Source organism: Castanea sativa, chromosome 1 (assembly GCF_040712315.1).
Source record: "Castanea sativa cultivar Marrone di Chiusa Pesio chromosome 1, ASM4071231v1".
NCBI classification, from domain to species: Eukaryota; Viridiplantae; Streptophyta; class Magnoliopsida; order Fagales; family Fagaceae; genus Castanea; species Castanea sativa.
This window is the reverse complement of record NC_134013.1, coordinates 73082046-73101623: the sequence shown is the minus strand read 5'-3', so window position 1 is coordinate 73101623 and position 19578 is coordinate 73082046. Positions and strand designations below refer to the sequence as shown.

At 35.4% G+C, this 19578-nt stretch overlaps 2 protein-coding genes across 2 annotated transcripts; both read left to right on the top strand.

The window, feature by feature from the left end:
* Nucleotides 1-3876: 3876 nt before the first annotated feature.
* LOC142638240 (uncharacterized) lies at nt 3877-5239 on the top strand. The gene has a single exon (XM_075812266.1). The coding sequence runs from the start codon at nt 4313-4315 to the stop codon at nt 5006-5008; it is 696 nt and encodes a 231-aa protein (XP_075668381.1). The 5' UTR covers nt 3877-4312; the 3' UTR covers nt 5009-5239.
* Nucleotides 5240-12941: 7702 nt separating this feature from the next.
* LOC142637464 (pentatricopeptide repeat-containing protein At5g50390, chloroplastic-like) lies at nt 12942-19374 on the top strand. The gene is made up of 4 exons (XM_075811740.1): nt 12942-17108; nt 17240-17335; nt 18744-18830; nt 18995-19374. The coding sequence occupies exon 1, from the start codon at nt 13174-13176 to the stop codon at nt 15295-15297; it is 2124 nt and encodes a 707-aa protein (XP_075667855.1). The 5' UTR covers nt 12942-13173; the 3' UTR covers nt 15298-17108; nt 17240-17335; nt 18744-18830; nt 18995-19374.
* The last annotated feature ends 204 nt before the right edge of the window (nt 19375-19578 follow it).

The window sequence follows — 19578 nt, the reverse complement described above, 5'->3', positions numbered from 1 at the left end:
ACAATATGATTAAGGTGATGGCAAGACGAACAAAATCTCAAGGCAAGAACTTACGTCGACGAATTGTGATTTCGTGAGCTAGGGCTTCTGGAGAGGGTTCTGGGCCAAGTCCCTAAGTCACAAGACGTTGATGGGTAACTAAAGAATGGAAGTCCCTCTCTGGGTGAAGACGAGCCTTTTGAACACGTCCCAAGTAAAACTTATTCAAAGACGGCCTTCTAACACCTGCAGTAAGGACGAGGAGCTTAGTTAGTGTAGAAAGACATATGATAAGGGTAATGTTACAATGGTGATAAGCATACCTTCAAGACGAAGGTTCCCTAACTCTCCTGTATAAGGAGCAAATGGATCCCTGCCCACCTCAACAGGGCGCCCTGCCCAAAAACCTGAGACGAAGAAAAACTCTGTCTTCCAATTCCTATCCGATGTAACCAACGACTTTATAATCCTACAATCACTTCTCCTGGCTGTAAACTGGTAAAAGCCCCAGGATTGGCCAATTTCAGAGGGTTTGTAGCAGAAAAAGAATTCATCCACGGTAAAAGGACAATCCCCTTCAAAAACCTCTCTCCACAAAATTTGCATAGAAACGATTAGTTTCCATGCATTGAGATTAAGCTGACACAACCCTAAACCCAATCTAGTGAGCAACTTCCTAGCAAAAGCATTGAGAGGCAACCTAAGACCTCCTAGGAGATAGGCTTCATAAACTCCAATGCCAAAATGAGGTTGGCAACACCACTCATCACGGACGGCCAACCTAGGATTTAGCTCGTTTGGAATTTGATACCAACTCCTAAGAGAAGCTAATTTCCTTTTGTCTGTCTTAGTAGGAACCCCCACAACACAGCTGTATATGGTCTCAACCTCGTCCTTTTGGGTGGACGAGGGTGCACCAGAGGGACCAGCCCAGACCCAGACGCCACTCTCGTCCTAAATTCCTCTTGGAAGACTTCTAGGGGAACTCCAAGAACCCCAGAAACATACTCGTCTGTGGTATTACCCCCACTACTACTGCTATCACTGCTAGAACCACTGTAACTAGTTGAGTTATGGTATTTGTCTATCTCTCTATCAACACTATTGCTAGACGAAGAAAAAACTTCTGACATTGTGGAAATTCAAGGGAAACCTAAAGACGAGCGTAGAGAAAATACCTGGCTCTAGACGAAGGAAAGCTAGGGACGCTGGAATACTTCTAGACGAGTCGATGGACGAGAAATGTCAAACAAGAAAATTTGAAAAAATGGAGAGGGTATGGGAGGAAATCCACTATTTATAGGCGTTGAAAAATGAAACCTGGAACGAAGCGCTCAATCTGGAAGAACTACGTGGCAACTTCCTCGAAAACTCAAATCGACACAACGGTTAACCCATATAATGATGACACGTGGCACAATCTGGAGCCACTGGAACCCCATCATATAGATCGAGACACGAGGGGTGGCATAATGAGACGTGTCCAAAAACCAAAAGCTTTGGACGACCCTTGGACGAGGGGGCAACTGATAGGGTACTGGTTTTTCCCATCTTGAAGCTGTCCATAGAGGTCGTCCGTGACCCAACTAGTATTGCAAGCACCCCTGAAAGCCTTACCTATAACTATCTCGTCTAAGGAGGAAGAGCCTCGGACGAGGTCCTCGTGACCAGGGAATGAGATGCTCGTCCAGAGTGTCGACAAGCTCGTCCTGAAGAAATTCATCCGTAGATGGAACGACCCCTATTCATGAGCTAAGTACACTCGACAAGGGGATACTAGGACGAGGGTATCATACTTAGGAAAATCTCCGAGTATAATGTGACAATTCCTTATTTTACGCGTAACTTCCAGGTATCCGTTGTAGTACACTACTCCTAAACGGTTGTGAAAGTTATTTTTAAATCCTTACGCCTCCTTGAATCCAGGGAAGGTTATAATTGTGATAACCGTCTATTAGAACACTATATAAACGCTTATTCAGACAAAGCAAAGGTACGTTGTTTATTGCTTCCAAAAAGTTGGAACTCCAAAAATATAGAGAGAAAACTAACTTCGCCATCGGAGGGTTTTTGGCCGGCAACCCCGGTCACCTTTGATCGCTTTTCTTTCTTTTTCAGGCCGTTGAGAGAGCAGGTGGTCCATCCAAGTCCGAAGCATCCAGCCTACTAATTTTCTTTGCATCATCAATTACAGTTATAAACTATTTTACAACATTTTTACAAAATGTTAATGTGGCCAATCTGTTATTGGTTTTCATCTATGCCCACTATTAATATTATTTTTTCATTTACCAATAAATTGTAAAGCTTTTTGTAAAATAATTTGTATCTCTAATATTATTCTTATTTTTTTTTATTAAAAAAATCTCCTCTAAGGGAATATTTATGAGTGTACACTTTAATGAGTGGCGTTAGAGGTTATAGGTAGGAGGCATAATTTTTTTTAATGAGTTTTATAAACTGATGCGTCAACTTTTAAAATATATAACAAAATAGTAATGGACAAAATTTAGTTACAAAATTGGTTGTTACCTTAAGATTACAGCTTTACTTAATAAAATAAACATTACCACATATTTTGAAAATATAACCATTGAATTGCATGTTCTTTCCGCTCTTAATACACATATCAAATTTTGTTTCAATCAGATATTATTTACTATATGATTTATAAATCTATATTTTATGCATAATTTTAAAATACAAAAACATGCAATTTATAATTCCTCAAAAAAAAAAAAAAACTTGCAATTTAAACAATTTATTGATGACATTGCTATTAATATTTAATTTTCTAGAAATTTTGCAAGTATGATGAATATAAGAAGAAGATTTCATCCAATTGTGGATTTGTCAAAATTCACTTCCAATAAAAAGATTTTGAGTAATGTTGTAGCTAAACTTTTTTTTAAGAAACATTTTATAACTAAATTTTGTCTAATAGTAATTAGGATATTTATTTATTTATTATATTATTGGTGTGACATCGATAAAATTCATTACAACATTGATTATAAGTTATTTTGTAATAAAATTAATAATACCTTTAGTATTTTCTCTTTTTAATTTTTTGTTTGTTGAGAAATAACATTTTTCTACTTAAATTTCACACATTGTTGATCCCTCTATCTAAACTCTTAGAAATTGGTGTGAATTATGCTAATAATTATCTCATGTATGAGTTGCTGTCTAAATTTTTTTACATAATATTTATAAATTAATTTGTCAAATTTTATTAAATATAAAATAAAAAATTATTTAAATTTGTTAATTTATTATATTATTAATATGACATCAATCAAATTGATTATCACATTAAGTTATAAACTTTTATAGCAAAATTAGAAATAGCTTTAATACATTCCCTCCACAAGTTATGAAGACTTGTTCTACCCCGTCTTAGATATTTATTCCTTGAAAGGTTTGAAAATGCAACAATTACACCGTCCATCAAGCATTTGCCATTTGTGGACCGGTTAGTAATATCTAGTCTCATTCACCATTTTTATTTCCAAAGAATAAGTCTTAAAAATTTCTCAAAAAAAGAAAAAAAGAAGAAGAAGAATAAGTCTTAAAACACATCTAATTTCACACACAATTCCATAGAAAAATTATCACCTTTTTTTGTTCAGCACTCAAAATCGATCCCTTCAAGAAATTGTGAAATTGGGTATATTATTATTGTTTTTTTTTTATAAAGTGAAATGAAATAAAATAAAATAAAAGTAAAGGTGGGCAAGCCCATAGAGTAGTGCCCCACAAAATCATTCACACATCATTTCCTCAAAAATTCAAAAGCCCATTTCCAACACATAAAATAAACATTATAGCCCACGTAACTCCACCTCTCCATTCGTCACCAACGTGTCGTATAATACCGTGTCTGACCCTTCCTTTTTTCATAACCCATCCAACCTTCTCTCTGTGAGCTGAGAGAGAGAGAGAGAGAGAGAGAGAAGAAAAAAAAGAAAAAAAAGAAAACATTTACACACAGATTGTGATATCATGTTGGAGCGAAGCACTATAAATGACTCTTCCTTGTCCTCTCTGTTTCCTTCTTCTTAACTCAATTCCATCTCTCTAGCTTAATTTTCAATTTCTCACCTTCAATTCCGATCGTTTATATTTATATTTATTTTATATATGTAGGCACCGACAAATCTCGATCTTTCTGCTGGACTTGAATTTCAAGTTTGAATCTTTTGGCCTTTTTTACCAACTGGGTCGGTCTGTTTTTGTGTTTAGAATCGTGGGTTCGATCTGGTTTTTCGATTGGATTGTTGGGTGTTTTTTTAATTTCTCCGATTAAAGTTTTGGGTTTTGTTGTATTGAAATGGTCTATTTCCATAGCTCAATCTCGGTCTGCAAGTCTGTTGACCAACAAACCACCACAGCTATGGCTGACACTAAATCAAAGCACAGTAATCCTTTATCTAGAAATAGAAAGGCACCCAATTCGCCAAATTGCTCGAAAATCATGCCGGGTTGTGATCGATCTCGATCGGCTGTCATAGACATAGTGATTTTTATTGCTGTGATTGGTGCTTGTGGGGTTTTGTTGTTCCCTTATGTGAAGTTTGTGGTAGTTGAGGTTGTTAAGATTGCTGGAGTGGTTGCTTGTTTGGTTAAAGAGGAAGTTTCTATTGCTCCTATTTTATATGTTTCAATTGGAGTCAGTATTTGTTCTGCAGCATTGGTTGCCTGGTTGGTTTTGACATGGACTGGTAGGAAATGTGGGAATCCGAATTGTAAGGGGCTAAGGAAGGCGGCCGAGTTTGATATTCAGTTGGAGACAGAGGATTGTGTGAAGAATAGTACTAATTTGGTGAATGGTAACAGCAGTGGTGTTGGAGTGAAGAAGGGTCTATTTGAATTGCCACGTGATCACCACCGTGAATTGGAGGCCGAGCTCAAGAAGATGGCGCCGCCTAATGGAAGAGCAGTTCTTGTTTTCCGAGCAAGGTGTGGATGTTCTGTTGGGAGATTGGAGGTCCCGGGACCAAGGAAGCATCGAAAGATCAAAAAGTAGGATTTTGTGTGACCGGTTTAACACAATAGGGAGGATATAATCAGAATACAGGAATAGCCATTATGCAAAGAGGAGGGCAGGGACTTCTCTAGTTGATCTTATTTTTCTGAACTATATTGTCTTTAAATAAGCATATGGCAATAAATTGTAAGGATGATATACGGATGGTTATAGTGGGGAATATAGGAATCCTTTTTATTTATTAGATTTATTTACTTTTTCTTATGATTATTGAATTTCTCATTATATTCTTTGCAGGTTATTGAAATGATTTTTTTATTGATCAAGCATTCATGCTTGCTTTTAAAGTGAGAGATCTTAACATAGATTATAAGTTGGAATGAAACTCATTTTATTATGATTTCTAGGTAATATTTTCCTTAGGAAAATTTACTGAAACCATGTTCCTCTAGTTGTTCTTGAAGCTTTCCTGAATTTACGTAAGATCTTTGTATAACTATACATCGTATAATTGCATAGTGAGTGTTTTGGTCGATGGTCTAACTTCTTGCTTGGACATGTAACAAGCATAGTTCAACATTGGTGTTATGCAGATGGTAGCCCAGAAAGTTGTTCCATTTGTTGAGTGGTCTATGAAGGAACAAATATAAATGAGTTTCAGAACAGCAACACTGAAATTGGATTGGAACAGTATGCATGGTATGGTTTGTTCTGTCCACCCTTGTTTGCACCACACTGCATAGTTTACAATGGCTTCCTCTTTGATCATATTTGTTCTTTGCTTATAATTAATGTATACTATAGGAAAGTTTAAACTGATGATCTGAATTCCTTTGATTATTTATTGACTATTTTGATAAGTTGTGCATTCCCCGAATTAATAAATAGTCTAAAAGAAACCATCGATTTTCAAGTGCATCATTGGATTGCAGTCTGTGTGAAATAAATCTTTTCAAGCCGTTACTAATTCAGATTTCTTCCATGGTGATATGTGCTTAAGTGTACTGCCTTGTTCTAGGTTGCCAAGCAACAATGTTTCTCATAGTTTCTTATGCTGTATGTGGACACAGCAGTTTTTTGCCTAAAAAGGAACCTTAATTTCAAAACCTAACACTAATACTGTGGTCATTCCTTTATCTACTTATTATACCAGTAGAGATTTATATTTGAAACTCCTATGATGTCGTGAGTTCATGAGTAAGAAAGTTTTGATAATAAAGCTTCTCATTGTTCTGTGTCAGTATCGCATTGGTGACATTTTCCTTACTGACAAATGTGTCCTCTCCAGAATTCCTTTTCTGCAAAGAGGATACAGAAGAATCTTTCTATCAGTCATTTTGAAGCCAGCCAATTTTGACAACAGTTACAGAGGCTATTTCAAATAGGAAATATTCCTTTCCCTGTTCTTCTGCTTCATCCTTCAGATGTACCACCTTTGACTACAATGACCTTTTACATTGAAAGACATTATATGTATGCTGTAGCTTTGCCATGCATAGTATGTGCATATTTATGTTAATCATAGTTGATAAACATAAGCTTTCTTTTTTAAATAAAAAATAATGAAAACACTCTTGAGTCCTATGCTTTTATTTATGGTAGATCTAGCACAAGCATTTCTTCCTCATTAACTCCTACTTTTGTCTATTCCTTTCCATGTAATTAAGTGCTGGAGAAATTATTCCTTGTCCATAATTTTTCTAATATGTTATTACTTATTCTTCTTCTTCACCCATTGGATTTACCATCTTATCTTTTTGTTTTGTTTTTTAAATTGGCAAGTTAAACATGCACACATGGTTGAAGGAAGTGCCTGTTGAGCTATAGCTCATTAGCAGGATTTTTCTTCCTATCTTGCATGTTGAAAGATGTAATAGGTGCTGCAGATTTTTAATGCATACATACACACATCCACACACACATTTTTATTGACATACTTAAGATAGATGTTTTTACCAATCATAAGGAAAATGCTCTCAAGTATTATTATGTTTTCATGGTGGATCTGGCATTTGTTTGTTCCTCGTGTAATCCTAACTTGTGGCTATTCTATCCCACAATATTTAGCATAAGATACATGATTTCCTTGGAGTTACTATTGATTTCAAGGAAAACCCTTCTCTACGTACTCATAAGTCATACCTCTGTGAGCTATCCCTTTATTATACATTTTACTTGCAAGTAAAATTACAAGACTGCAATTGGATAGTTCTTGAATTAGAATGGAACTTGCATTCAGTTGAGTACTGTGAACCGTGCTATGGTTTTAAGGCCCAAATAAGACCTACCTTGCATTGAATGTCTTGTGCAGCATGCAAGGCAGCATTGGGAAAGAAATTTACATTTCTTCCATATATTTCAGGCAGAACATGATGGTTTAAAATAGTGATTATCAGCTGTGTTTTCTCAACAAAACTTACCAGCTCATCAAGGACTTACAATACATTGAATTTTGTGTGTGTAAGAAATGCAATTTTAGCAAATGGATGCATCTCATTAGTGAGCCCCTTGTCATGACAAGTGGAGCCCTTTGTTTCCACCATCCCTTGTTGGATTGCAAAGCTTTCTGTTTTGATTACTTGATTCCATCCATACATAGATTAGATCCAGGCATTACATTATAATGCTAGTTGGAGAATCTTTCATTTGATTCCTCCATTAATGTCAGGTGCTGGCTGCAAACATGTTCTTTGTTCCCCCTGGGAAACAGAGTGAAATCATGGAGAATTGCATAAATTCTTCAAGTATCAAGCATTGTTAGTAATACAAAAATTATCAGGATTGGGGTTCAACAATGTGTATGCACACAGACACACACACACACACATGCAAGTGTGCACCTCATATGCAGTTTATACTCTGGAATCACTATACCACTTAAGAAGGCTTGCCTACTATAGATAGAACTAGAAGTGCCATCGCAAGAGCAAGTTAGTTTTTCCTAAACCACTTAGTGTTATCCTAAGGGACCATGTTAAAATGCGCATTATAGAACTTACACTGTTGAGGGAAAAAGGCTTGGGAGTCGGGTTACATTAGTTTTTTTTTTTTTTTGAAGCAAATTAAGGGCAAAATTTGCCAAATAATATGTTTTTAGAAAAATTTTAGGAAAGTAGCACACGAAAGAAGTTATTTAGTTAGTTAAACTGTTTTTAGAGCACTCACAGCAGTGGTGGTATATTGGTATATTGATATCTTTTAGCTTTTCAAACACCAAAAAGCATGCTCCAGCAGTGGAGCTAAATCTATTTTTTTTTAGCTCTAATGAACAGTATACATCTATAGATAGATGTACACTGTTCATGAGAGCTAAAGAAAAAAAATATTATTTTATTATAGTTGGTGATGTGAATGTTTTTTGAGTTGTGAAATATATTATTTTATTGTGTTGAAAGCTAAAATAGATCCACTGTTGCAGCATATGTGTAAATATATATAGGTAAAATAAATAAAGTAACTTTTAGTGGAGCTAAAAAGCTAATTTTTTAGCTTCATTGCTGTGGATGCTCTTAGAAGTCAAGTTTGGTAAACTCGAGTTTGGGCTGAAAGTTGAGTTTGACAAACTCGACATCAATATTGCTTGAAAGTCGAGTTTGTCAAACTCAACTTCCAGCCCAAACTTGAGTTTGCCAAACTCAACTTACAAAAATAGTCTAACTAACTAAAAAACTTCAAACATATGCTATTCACCCAATTTTTTTCTAAAAAAGTACTATTAAGCAAATTTTGCCCAAATTAAGCTGCAAACTAGCAGTTCAACGCACCTTATCCTCTATTTTTCTTTTCCAAGAGGAAAATATGCCATTACACTAGAGCTCGTTGTCAATGCTATTTACTCTCTCTCTAGATTACTCCAAGTGGTTATTTTTGAGTGCTGGTGAGTGGTGATGCATAATTAAATGTGTTAATACGCGTTGATATTTTATGCTTGAACTACCTTGAGAGTTATAATATTCTTTTTAGCCTGACTTTGGGGCTTACGCCTATAAAGCATTCACGATTCATCCACTCCTCTCATTCTCCTTGATTTTTTAGTTTATTTATTTATTTAAAAACGGTGTGAATACGAATATATAGACATTATTATTTTTTTTTTCTTACTCCTCATTTGGTGGAAGAAATATACGATTATGCTGTTGTGTTTGATCAAGCTTTGCTTTGTATCATTTCCACCAAGTCACGATTTAGAATTCCATGATTCTTTCCCCATTTTGAAAGTCTAAAAAGATGTGTTCTGTTGTGCACAGCACCACCGTTCTGAAGAAATCACTTTAGCATCTTATAACCCATATCTTCAAATTCTTTTTGAGGAAAACGATTTGCGATCTCTATTGCCACTAATATTCTCACATTGACGCGACTGTGTGGTTACCTGTAAAGTATTCTCAAACTAATAGAGGTCATAAAGTTTTTTGTTCTTTTATTCTTTTACTTTTTTTATATAGCTTTTAGCTTATTACTTTACCCTTAATTTTCTTCGTGTAACCTTCACTGGGATCCGGGAACAAAGAAAAAAAGTGAAAGAAATTGGTACATCGCATAAATTTATCTTCAATTGACTAGACAGACAGCCTCAAATAACATTGACGAAGATTGGTGGAGGAGCTGAGAAAAATATGGATTGAAAAGACACTGAAGTTTCATTCATAGTGATAGTGGTCCAAAAGCCAAAGCAATTCCTTTTATGAATGCTTATCTAGTAGTATTTCCTAAGGGCTGCCATTATTTTCAATAAGCTTAGAAATACCATATTTTTTCACAATTGTTTACATGATTTTTTTTTTGTTAATGATGCATAACAAAAATAATATTATTAATGATAAATTTTGATAAAAATAATGTTATTCTAGTCAATAATTATGGAACAAATTGTAAAAATATTGTCCATACCATACCATTACATTTTTTTTTTTACTGGGCTTCCAAAAATAGCAATAGCTACTTCTTTTCTTTTCCTTTGTTTTTTTCCTTAGTAGAGAAGACTTTAGCTCTCAATTAAAAAAAACAAAAATACTAAAATCTCAATTACTGTAGCTCTCAAGTCTCAACTACATTCACTGCACGAGAGTATGCTTTGTTCAGCGCATTAACCTCAAACTCAAAGAAAATCTTCTGCTTTAAGCCTTTAACCTTAGGCCCTCACGTACATGTGACCATCCTGCATCCTCCGATAAATTAGGATCTACCTTTGTTACCAAAAAAGAAAAAGAAAAATTGGGATCTAATAGATAATTAATAGATCTACTTATACTGACATATTCCCCGTAAAATTGATTATGATCATATGAATTGGTCACGTGATCAACACTTACATTTTGATTGAGGAGTGGGGATTCCAAGGAATTCTTTTAAGCATGCTTTGTGAGTCTGTGACTAACAATTTTTATTGGTAGAGCATCTTTTTTTTTTTTTTTTTTGGGATCTGTTTATAATTTTTATCTGCTTAACTTTTTCTATTAAACAAAAGAATAAATTAAAAAAAAACAAGTGGAAAAGTGTCAATCGACTTTATTAGTGACACAATCTTGGGTTAAACAATGGGTCAATTTAACATCTTCACCGTTAATGCATTAAATTTTCTTCTTAAATTTAAATTTGGATTTAATTATCAAAAAGAGTACACTTTCAAGATGTAACTGTATAGATATTTAAATTAAATTAAATTCCCATTATGAAATGACTCATATTATTCAAAAAAACAAATGGAGGAACCCCATAATGGGAGTCTAGTGGTCAAGTACCTCGTCCATCTCATTTAACATTGAGATTCAAGTTGTGTGGAATACATTAGAAATCAGGATTGGAGAGGTCATTTAGCACGGGAGTTTAGATCGTCACGGTGAAAAATGGCTTGCTCTCATATATATATATGTATATATATATATATATATATATATATATATATATATATATATATATTTTTTTTTTTTTCCTTTCTTTCTTTTCTTAAAGATACAATTTTGAATTCCCAAAACAACATAGTTTCACACAAACACCCAAGCAAATTTTTCATGAAGAAGTCACAGTGACATAATAGTAAAAAACTTAAATCACATTTTAATTCCTATAATTTTAGGATAATTTCAAATTAAAACTCACATTTTTATAAGTTTCAAGTAAAACTCAAAATTTAAGAAACATTTCAATTCAGATCATAAAGTTACAACGCATGATGGAATGTAATTCAAAGTACAATAATATCTATTAGTATAATGGATAGTTGGATACATTTGCTGAAATAACCATATAAAGCATTTTGTTTAAGAATTTTCTTTTAACAATGTTATCAATAAATTGATGTATGTCCCATAAAAAAAAATAGATGTATGGTTTTGTTTCTTTAGAAAGGAATACGAAAAAAAAAATTTATTAATAAAAAAAAATGATTTATAAAATGTTCCTAAGAATGTGAGGGGTTCCCCTTGCCTCGTTTGACATCATTCGAGCTTATTTAGGGTGAGTTCCCTTTAATAAAGAAAAAAACAAACAAAATAAATGATGAGTTTAATTTAACTTTTTAAATTCCACCTTTTGAAAAATCAGATTTTTATTTATTTATTGCTATTCACTTCATCTAATGCAAAATAAGTAAAAAAAATAAAGTTACAAGATCCCGAAAACGGATTAAGATCCTCTAAATTTCCTAGGATACTCTATCAAATAGATTTCCTTAAATCCTAACCGCTCTTTAATGATTTAATAGTTTAGATTATGCCATGTCAGCATTCCTGTAAGTGCACAATTGTACCTGGACCCAAAAACAAGTGTTGGACTCAGGTCGAATGAGCTTTATACAATAAAATTTGTAGAGTATGGATTCGAAACCTAGGTTCGGGATGTTGGAAGTTTGATTAACAGGCTAGAGTGCCGCAATCTATGCAAGTGATAAACAAATATGATAAGGAGACCTCCTCGGATGCAAGCCGAGGACGATTTGTATATTCCTTCTCTTTCTATGCCAAATATTACAATTCTTAGTTCTTTTTCTAGTTCTGAAGCAAGTCCTTTTCTCTTTCCTCTCTCGTCTCCTTATATACTTCTTCTTCTTCACTAGTTCATCCACGTGTCATATAAATCTTCCCCTTAGATACTTGTCCCACCCACCACCTTCTTGAAGTCTTCAAATAATAGCAGGAAGACAGAATTCTACTGTTCAGAAGTCATTTCCCTATTAATGCGGCCAGGGAGGTAGATGCAGGGCCTTTAATGTGGTGGTAGTAGCTTTTTCCTTAGATATTTCTCACATGTTCCTGCTTCTAAAGGGTGCTTGAATCATCCTCTTATCCATCAGTTCTTCCAGAATTCTGCCTCTAACCCATTTAGCAAGTCCTAGGGTCATTGCTGGACCTGTCCGAGGAGACACTCCTCCTCGGACAACTCCTCGGACTACTACAGTGCGGATTGACTTGTGGGTCTAGAGGCCCTGATCAAAACAGATTGGTACCAACCGATCAGGCCCAAAACCCAAACGTTTATTCGATAGCTTTTACCCCCCACAATTCCACTAACAATATTCTTAAAATAATAAAATAATGTTGCAAACAAAACAATTAATATTATTGTTAGTAGAATACTGATATGGCAGAATTTAGACCATTAAATCATTAAAGAACGTTTAGGATTTAAGGAAATCTATTTGGTAGAGTACCTTAAGAAATCTAGAGAATTTGAATCCGATAATCAAATGAACACTCAAGCAGATACACTATTTGAATTAAATACATTTTTAAATAAAGCAATTTTTTTTTTGAAACCTAAATAAAACAAGATTAAAAAGTCTTTAAAAAGAGTAAAGTTTATTTGAAAGTTTTTAAAAGTTTGTAATTAAACGTTTTGTCCCTTTCTTTTTTTTTTTTTCAAAAATAAAAATAAAAGAGTGAAATTTGTCCATAATAACAAAACAAAAAGAACAAAAATGAGTAAAACGCACCGTTTCTCCCTTCCTTCTTTTCCTCGTTCAAATCAAATCTCAGTTGGGCCAATACTAGAATGTGGAAGCTGGGGACAAAAGAACTCAACTACCTCCCAACAACTCCGGCGGAGTACTCAATGCTGACTCTGTCTTTGTTCAAATCTCACGCTTACATTTAACCAAAACATGAAGGCAAAACCACACCAATTCACACTCTTTCTCTTTCAAGGTACACTCTTTTTTCAATTTCTATTACTACCATTACTCATTGATTTGGCTCTGCTATTTGAGTATGGAAAGCCCATTGTTACGCTACCATAGTGTATCATTAGATCAAATTTCAAACACTAGGAGAAAAAGCCTTTTACATTTCAAGCACAAGTCTTTGTTCTTTTCTGGGTATTGTTTTTCATTCAGTAAGAGAAAATGGAGAAACCCTTTTGATAGAATTCGGTGTTGTTCACTGGAACAAGGGCGGCTGCAGCCGCCATGGGGGCTGAAGCCGAAGCCGAAACCGTCAAAAATGGATGTTGTGGAGAGGAAAGGGGCGGTATTGGAAGAACCCCAGATGAGAAAACAGCCCAGTTCTGGGATTTGTAGTCAGATAGAGAAGTTGGTTTTCAATAAGAGGTATAGAGAGGCACTTGAGTTGTTTGAGATTTTGGAGTTTGAGGGTGGTTTTGAATTGGAATCTAGCACCTATGATGCGTTGATTAGCGCTTGCATAGGTTTGAATTCGATTAGAGGGGTGAAAAGGGTGTCTAGTTTTATGAGTAGTAATGGGTTTGAGTTGGATTTGTATATGAGGAACAGGGTGCTGCTTATGCATGTCAAATGTGGGATGATGACTGATGCGCGTAGGTTGTTCGTTGAAATGCCAGAGAAGAACTTGGTTTCGTGGAATACAATAATTGGGGGGCTTGTGGACTCTGGTAATTATGATGAGGCATTCCAGCTTTTTTTTATTACATGGGAGGAGTCTTCAGATGGTGGGTCACGAATATTTTCCACGATGATTCGGGCATCTGCTGGGCAGGGACTAATTTTTGCAGGAAGACAATTTCACACGTGTGCTTTAAAGATGGGTGTTGCTGACGATATATTTGTGACTTGTGCTCTAATTGACATGTATAGTAAGTGTGGGAGCATTGAAGATGCTCAATGTGTTTTTGATGAGATGCCAGAGAAGACAACAGTTGGGTGGAATTCCATTATAGCAGGTTATGCACTTCATGGTTATAGTGAAGAAGCTCTGAGAATGTTCTATGAGATGCGTGACTCTGGTGTTGAAATGGACCATTTCACATTTTCAATGGTTATAAGAATATGTACAAGGTTGGCTTCTTTGGAGCATGCTAAGCAAGCTCATGCAAGTTTAGTCCGTCATGGTTTTGGATTAGATACAGTAGCGAACACAGCACTCGTAGATTTCTATAGCAAATGGGGGAGAATGGAAGATGCCCGTCATGTTTTTGACAAGATGCCCCAAAAGAATGTTATTTCTTGGAATGCCTTGATTGCTGGCTATGGTAATCATGGTCATGGAGAAGAGGCTATTGAGATGTTTGAGCAGATGCTTCGGGAAAAAATGAGACCCAACCATATCACCTTTCTTGCAATTTTATCTGCTTGTAGTTATTCAGGTTTATCAGAACGTGGTTGGGAGTATTTTAAATCAATGAGTAGGGATCACAAGATTAAGCCCCGTGCAATGCATTTTGCATGTATGATTGAATTATTAGGTCAAGAGGGCCTTTTAGATGAAGCCTTTGCACTGATAAGAAGTGCTCCATTTAAGCCTACAGCTAACATGTGGGCTGCCTTGCTGACAGCTTGTCGTGTTCATGAGAATTTAGAGCTTGGAAAGTTTGCGGCTGAGAAGCTTTATGGAATGGAGCCTGAAAAGCTTAATAATTATATTGTGCTTTTAAATATATACAACAGCTCTGGCAACTTGAAGGAAGCTGCTGCCGTTGTTCAGACCTTAAGAAGAAAGGGTTTGAGAATGCTTCCTGCATGCAGTTGGATTGAAGTTAAAAAGCAGCCTTATTTTTTCCATTCTGGGGATAAAAGCCATGCCCAAACAAAAGAGATTTACCAGAAAGTGGACAACTTGATGCTAGAGATTTCAAAACATGGTTATGTTCCCGAGAGAAAATATTTGCTTCCTGATGTTGATGAACAGGAAAAGCGGGTTTTATTGTACCACAGTGAGAAACTGGCAATAGCTTTTGGGCTGATCAACACTCCAGGTTGGACACCACTGCAAATTGTGCAGAGCCATCGGATTTGTGGTGACTGCCATAGTGCAATTAAGTTAATAGCCATGGTTACTAGACGTGAAATTGTTGTGAGGGACGCCAGCAGATTCCACCATTTCAGAGATGGGAGTTGTTCATGTGGGGATTATTGGTGATTACAAAATTGTTTTTGTTAGACTTTATAGCTTGTTTTTCTGATCTCTTGTTTGTCATTCTTTTTTTATTTCTTCCTTCTCTTAGATACAATAATGTAACCACACATTGTAGTTATAACTTTTAGCCGCAATGAATAGAAGCCAGAGTTCTATTTTTAAGAACTTTAGGAAATTTGTGGTTTTGACACCTTTCTTCTTATTTTAGTTCCAATTGCAAGGTGGTTTGATGTATCGTTTGCAAGTGTTCATTGAAGAATTCTTACGAATCTTACCTCTCTGAGTTCTAAGTTGACTTTACCTGTGCTTATACTGTATACATAAGGACACCAATAAGTGTGACGGACTGATATGATGTTTTTTGGTAAATGAAATATTTGTTTCTCTTGATCCCTTTGATGCAACATTATTTGTTACAGAGAGAATAAAGAGAAGACCTTTTTATTGTTTTTGTATATAGTCCCAGCATATCCTTGTAAAGCTCACTTTCAATTGCCTTGCGATTGGACTCCAATATAGGATTATATAAACCACAAAGGTATCTATGTAACAGAGTGAATTCCCTGTATTCCAAATGATTTTTTTATGTAATCTTGACCATGCATGGAAGATGAGGTCTTCAGTCATGACATTCATGTGAAGTTGATAGTTCAATAGACTAAATAGAGTGGCCAACAAATGCATCTGCATCTTTCACTAATACATTGCTTCCATAATCTTTTCTTCCTAGTCAAGCCCGTAATCACATAGGAGTGTGGGACATATTCTAACCATGATTTTTTCCTCTTTTTTATTATTATTATTTTTTAATTTTTAATTTTATAAGTTAACCTTGAATTTTTTCATAAGGCATTTAGCAGAAAAAGCATATCTGAAAGTTAATATTGCCTCTTATTTTTCTGTATGCTTGTAATTTCTGAAAGATGTACAAGTTTGTAGGAACAAGCTACAACATTTGATAGGGAAGCTGTTCCATTTGTAGTTTTTTCTTGATTTATGGTGACTGCTGCCAATAGCGAGCACCTAGGTAGGTTTTGAAGGCTAGAAACCATGCAGCCATGAGAGTCCTGAACTGGATTATGCCTGGTATTTCAGGTGGCCGCTTCAGCAACTGTGGATGTCCTCCTTGATGTTGAGTATCTGCTTGCCTAAGAACGATGTTTCTCTTTCTCATTTATTTTGTTTAAAATGTTAAGCTTGTTATTCTATGTTATTTGAGAGTTGGCATAAGACAGAAAGGGGTCCTGTGAACAGCTGTTTCTATAGTAGTGTTGGTTTAGCAAATTTTTGGTGAGGCGGCCCACTTAAACGCCCTGTTTGGACCAAGTTTTGAGTGGGAGAGAGAGAAGTAGAAAGAGAGACCAGAATAGATATGGCAAGAAAGAGAAGAAATCTATGACCATGCCATTTACATGGATTCCCCAGTTCACACATTTTTTGTCGGAAAATCTTGGAGAGAAGTGATTTAATTTTGCCGAAAATCGTGGGAAGAACCGAAGAACTGATGGGTCGTTTACCAGCTACCAACTGCCAGTTATAAAAGCAAAAAGAGAGAAAAAGAGCAAGTGTATTAAAATCATAGAGCATGTCCTTCAATTTGTTTGGTATGGGATTTTATGCGAAATTGTACAGTTGAGACTCAACTTGAGAGAGAGAGAGAACTAGAGGAGACAGAAAGAAGGATTCAGTAAGAGGAGAGGATGGAAATCAAGGGGGCTTACCTGCATTTCCTTTGGCACATAGGTGGCTTCTTTACCACGATTGCATGCTTTGGAAGCATTATGTGGACACTGTCCACTCCAGTTTATCGAGAGGTATTGTCGTATTGACTGTTGGTTTGTCTCTCTCTATCTTTTTTTTTCTTTTGAAAAAAAATAGTAGTCATGTGATGCCTCATGTTTCTGGTTTTTACTTTTTTTATTTTTTGGTGGTGTTTTCTTGATAGGCAGCAAAAGAAGGGTGCTTTGCTGATGGAAGCTGTCATCTTTGTGAGGGATTCACTTGGTCCTCTGTTTGATTTAGCCAATGTGGTATACCCAAGGTGTGGCCCGTTTATCATTTAATCTTCTTTTACCTGCTACCTGTAATTATCTGGAATTGTTACTTGTTCAATTTACATATGCTAACATTCCATATATTATTTTGTTTAAATTGTGAAGATGTTTTGTGTGCCTTAGGTCAATGAAATATGTTTATCAGTTGTATTTAAGTTTTTGTTTTATTTGCCTCTTGAATCTTGCTATGTTGACTGAAAATTCTCTCTTTCTCTCTCTCTCTCTCTCTCTCTCTCTCTCTCTCTCGTGATTACATTGACTCCTTAAATGATGTGGGACTAGAACATGGGAATGCATGAAGTCTCTCGTCCCTTCCCGTATCTTGGTTACTGCTTTGGTTGGGACTTCTGTAGCATTTGGTTCTTTCTCAGCAGCAGCTACGTTGGCAAGGCGTAGAGAGTACCTATAACTTGGTTTCTTGCTTTCTTCTGGCCTCAACATCTTCCTGTAGCTACACTTTGCTTCTGCAATCTTGGGGGGCTCTACAGCCATCTTCAGGTTTGAGATGAGGAGATTAATAATTACAAATGTGTATATATATATATATATATTAAGTGATCAAGTTTTCTGTTTTATTGAATTAAGTCGTGACTAGCAGTTCTCTTAGCTCAATTTTTCTTGATTCCTTTTTAGTTTTACTTTGGGCTTCTGTTGTTTTTAGGCTTCATCATTGTGGACACTCAGGATATAGCACATTTTGGTGATTTGGAATTTTGGACCATGTGAAGCATGCAATACTTTTTTTTTTTACTGATTTTATTATTGCTTTTGTCCGAATTCTTGTTATAATGGTGAGTTAAGCTACAATTAAATCTCCTTCCCATTGTAAAATTTTTCAATGTTAATAAGTAATTTTATTTGCTGCCAATGTATCTACATGTGGTACTTGCATGGCTCTATTTGTTGTGTGGTTGAAGAATTATGTCAAGAAGGGTGAGAAGAAGAAGAAGAAAAGGAAGGATTGAATATCTGAGGACCAACAGTTGGAAGACTGATGCCTCTTGAAACCTGTCTTGCTAATCTGAAATCTTGTCCATAAAATTTCTTTTTTTCCTAACTGAAGCAAATTACTGTGATACTTCGGAATATGTACTTATGGGTTAGTTGTGTTGGTATGTGTCTTTTTTGGCTGCTGAAATTTGTTTAGAATTCCATTTAAGATCATGACATTGTTTCAGCTTTCCATCTATGTATGCTCTACTTGTGACCTTGTATATTGATGGTTCAAATGGTGGTTATGACTATATTATTCGAACCCAAGTATCGATGCCATGGGATTCATGTCTGACCTGAACTTCCAGTGTTCTCTTTTACCAAGTCTTTCTGCAGACTTCAATTTGCCTCTTGGATTCAAGCATTTTGCTTACAATTGCATATTCCCATTATGAATGGCAGCGAGCATGGGATAAACCTATATTGGACTTTGTGGATCTTATAATAGAGAAAATTAATGTTCATGCTCATACAGAGGGAAAGCTACAGGTATAATAAGTAGCTTTTACTTGAATATATATATGTGTGTGTGTGTGTGTGTATATATATATATAATATTTTTGATCTTTTTGTTACATTTCAATTTGATTGTGTGGGAACTGGGAAGAACTGGTTCAATTAGCCTTTTTTTGGGTTCCTTTTGATCTTTACAGGTTGAATTAGCAGCTCTAATGTATATGGAAACAAGACTAGCCCGTGAACATGGCCCAGATGGATGCTACACTTTTGGAGCAGCTGGAGAAGCTGAAGTTGTAAATGCCCAAGGGCTAGTACATTACCAAATTTGAAATGAAACATTTTTTTATTGGTAATAACTTATGCACTCGGTGGATCTTGAATCCATGGCCCCACCCTTCCCCTTGCTTTTGGAAGGGAAATAGGTGCCATGTGAGCTAGAGCTCATTGGTGAAATATGAGGTGAAACAATGTTGAATATTCATGATTGGAATGTGGTTTGAAGACAAAATTTTCCAAGATGTTACATGCACTATTATCTACTTAATGGTCCTTCAAATAGCCTTTTTTCTTATAATTATTTTTACTTTGCATCAGAATTCTGAGAATAATCTTTGGAAACTTTTTACTTATAGTTGCTTCAACAAGACAGTAAACAAGTTGTGTTCAAAATATTACAAAAGAAGTAATATTTTTAGTGTTAAAGAAGAGACCTTATAACTCTTGAGGTTGAATAGGTTCTGTCTTGACAAAATTTAGCCTCAACTGAGGCCAAGTGGTG

What these genes read in the sequence shown, in the direction of transcription:
- LOC142637464 (XM_075811740.1), top strand. Translation starts at nt 13,174, where the DNA reads ATGGAAAGCCCATTGTTACGCTACCATAGTGTATCATTAGATCAAATT.
- LOC142638240 (XM_075812266.1), top strand. Translation starts at nt 4,313, where the DNA reads ATGGTCTATTTCCATAGCTCAATCTCGGTCTGCAAGTCTGTTGACCAA.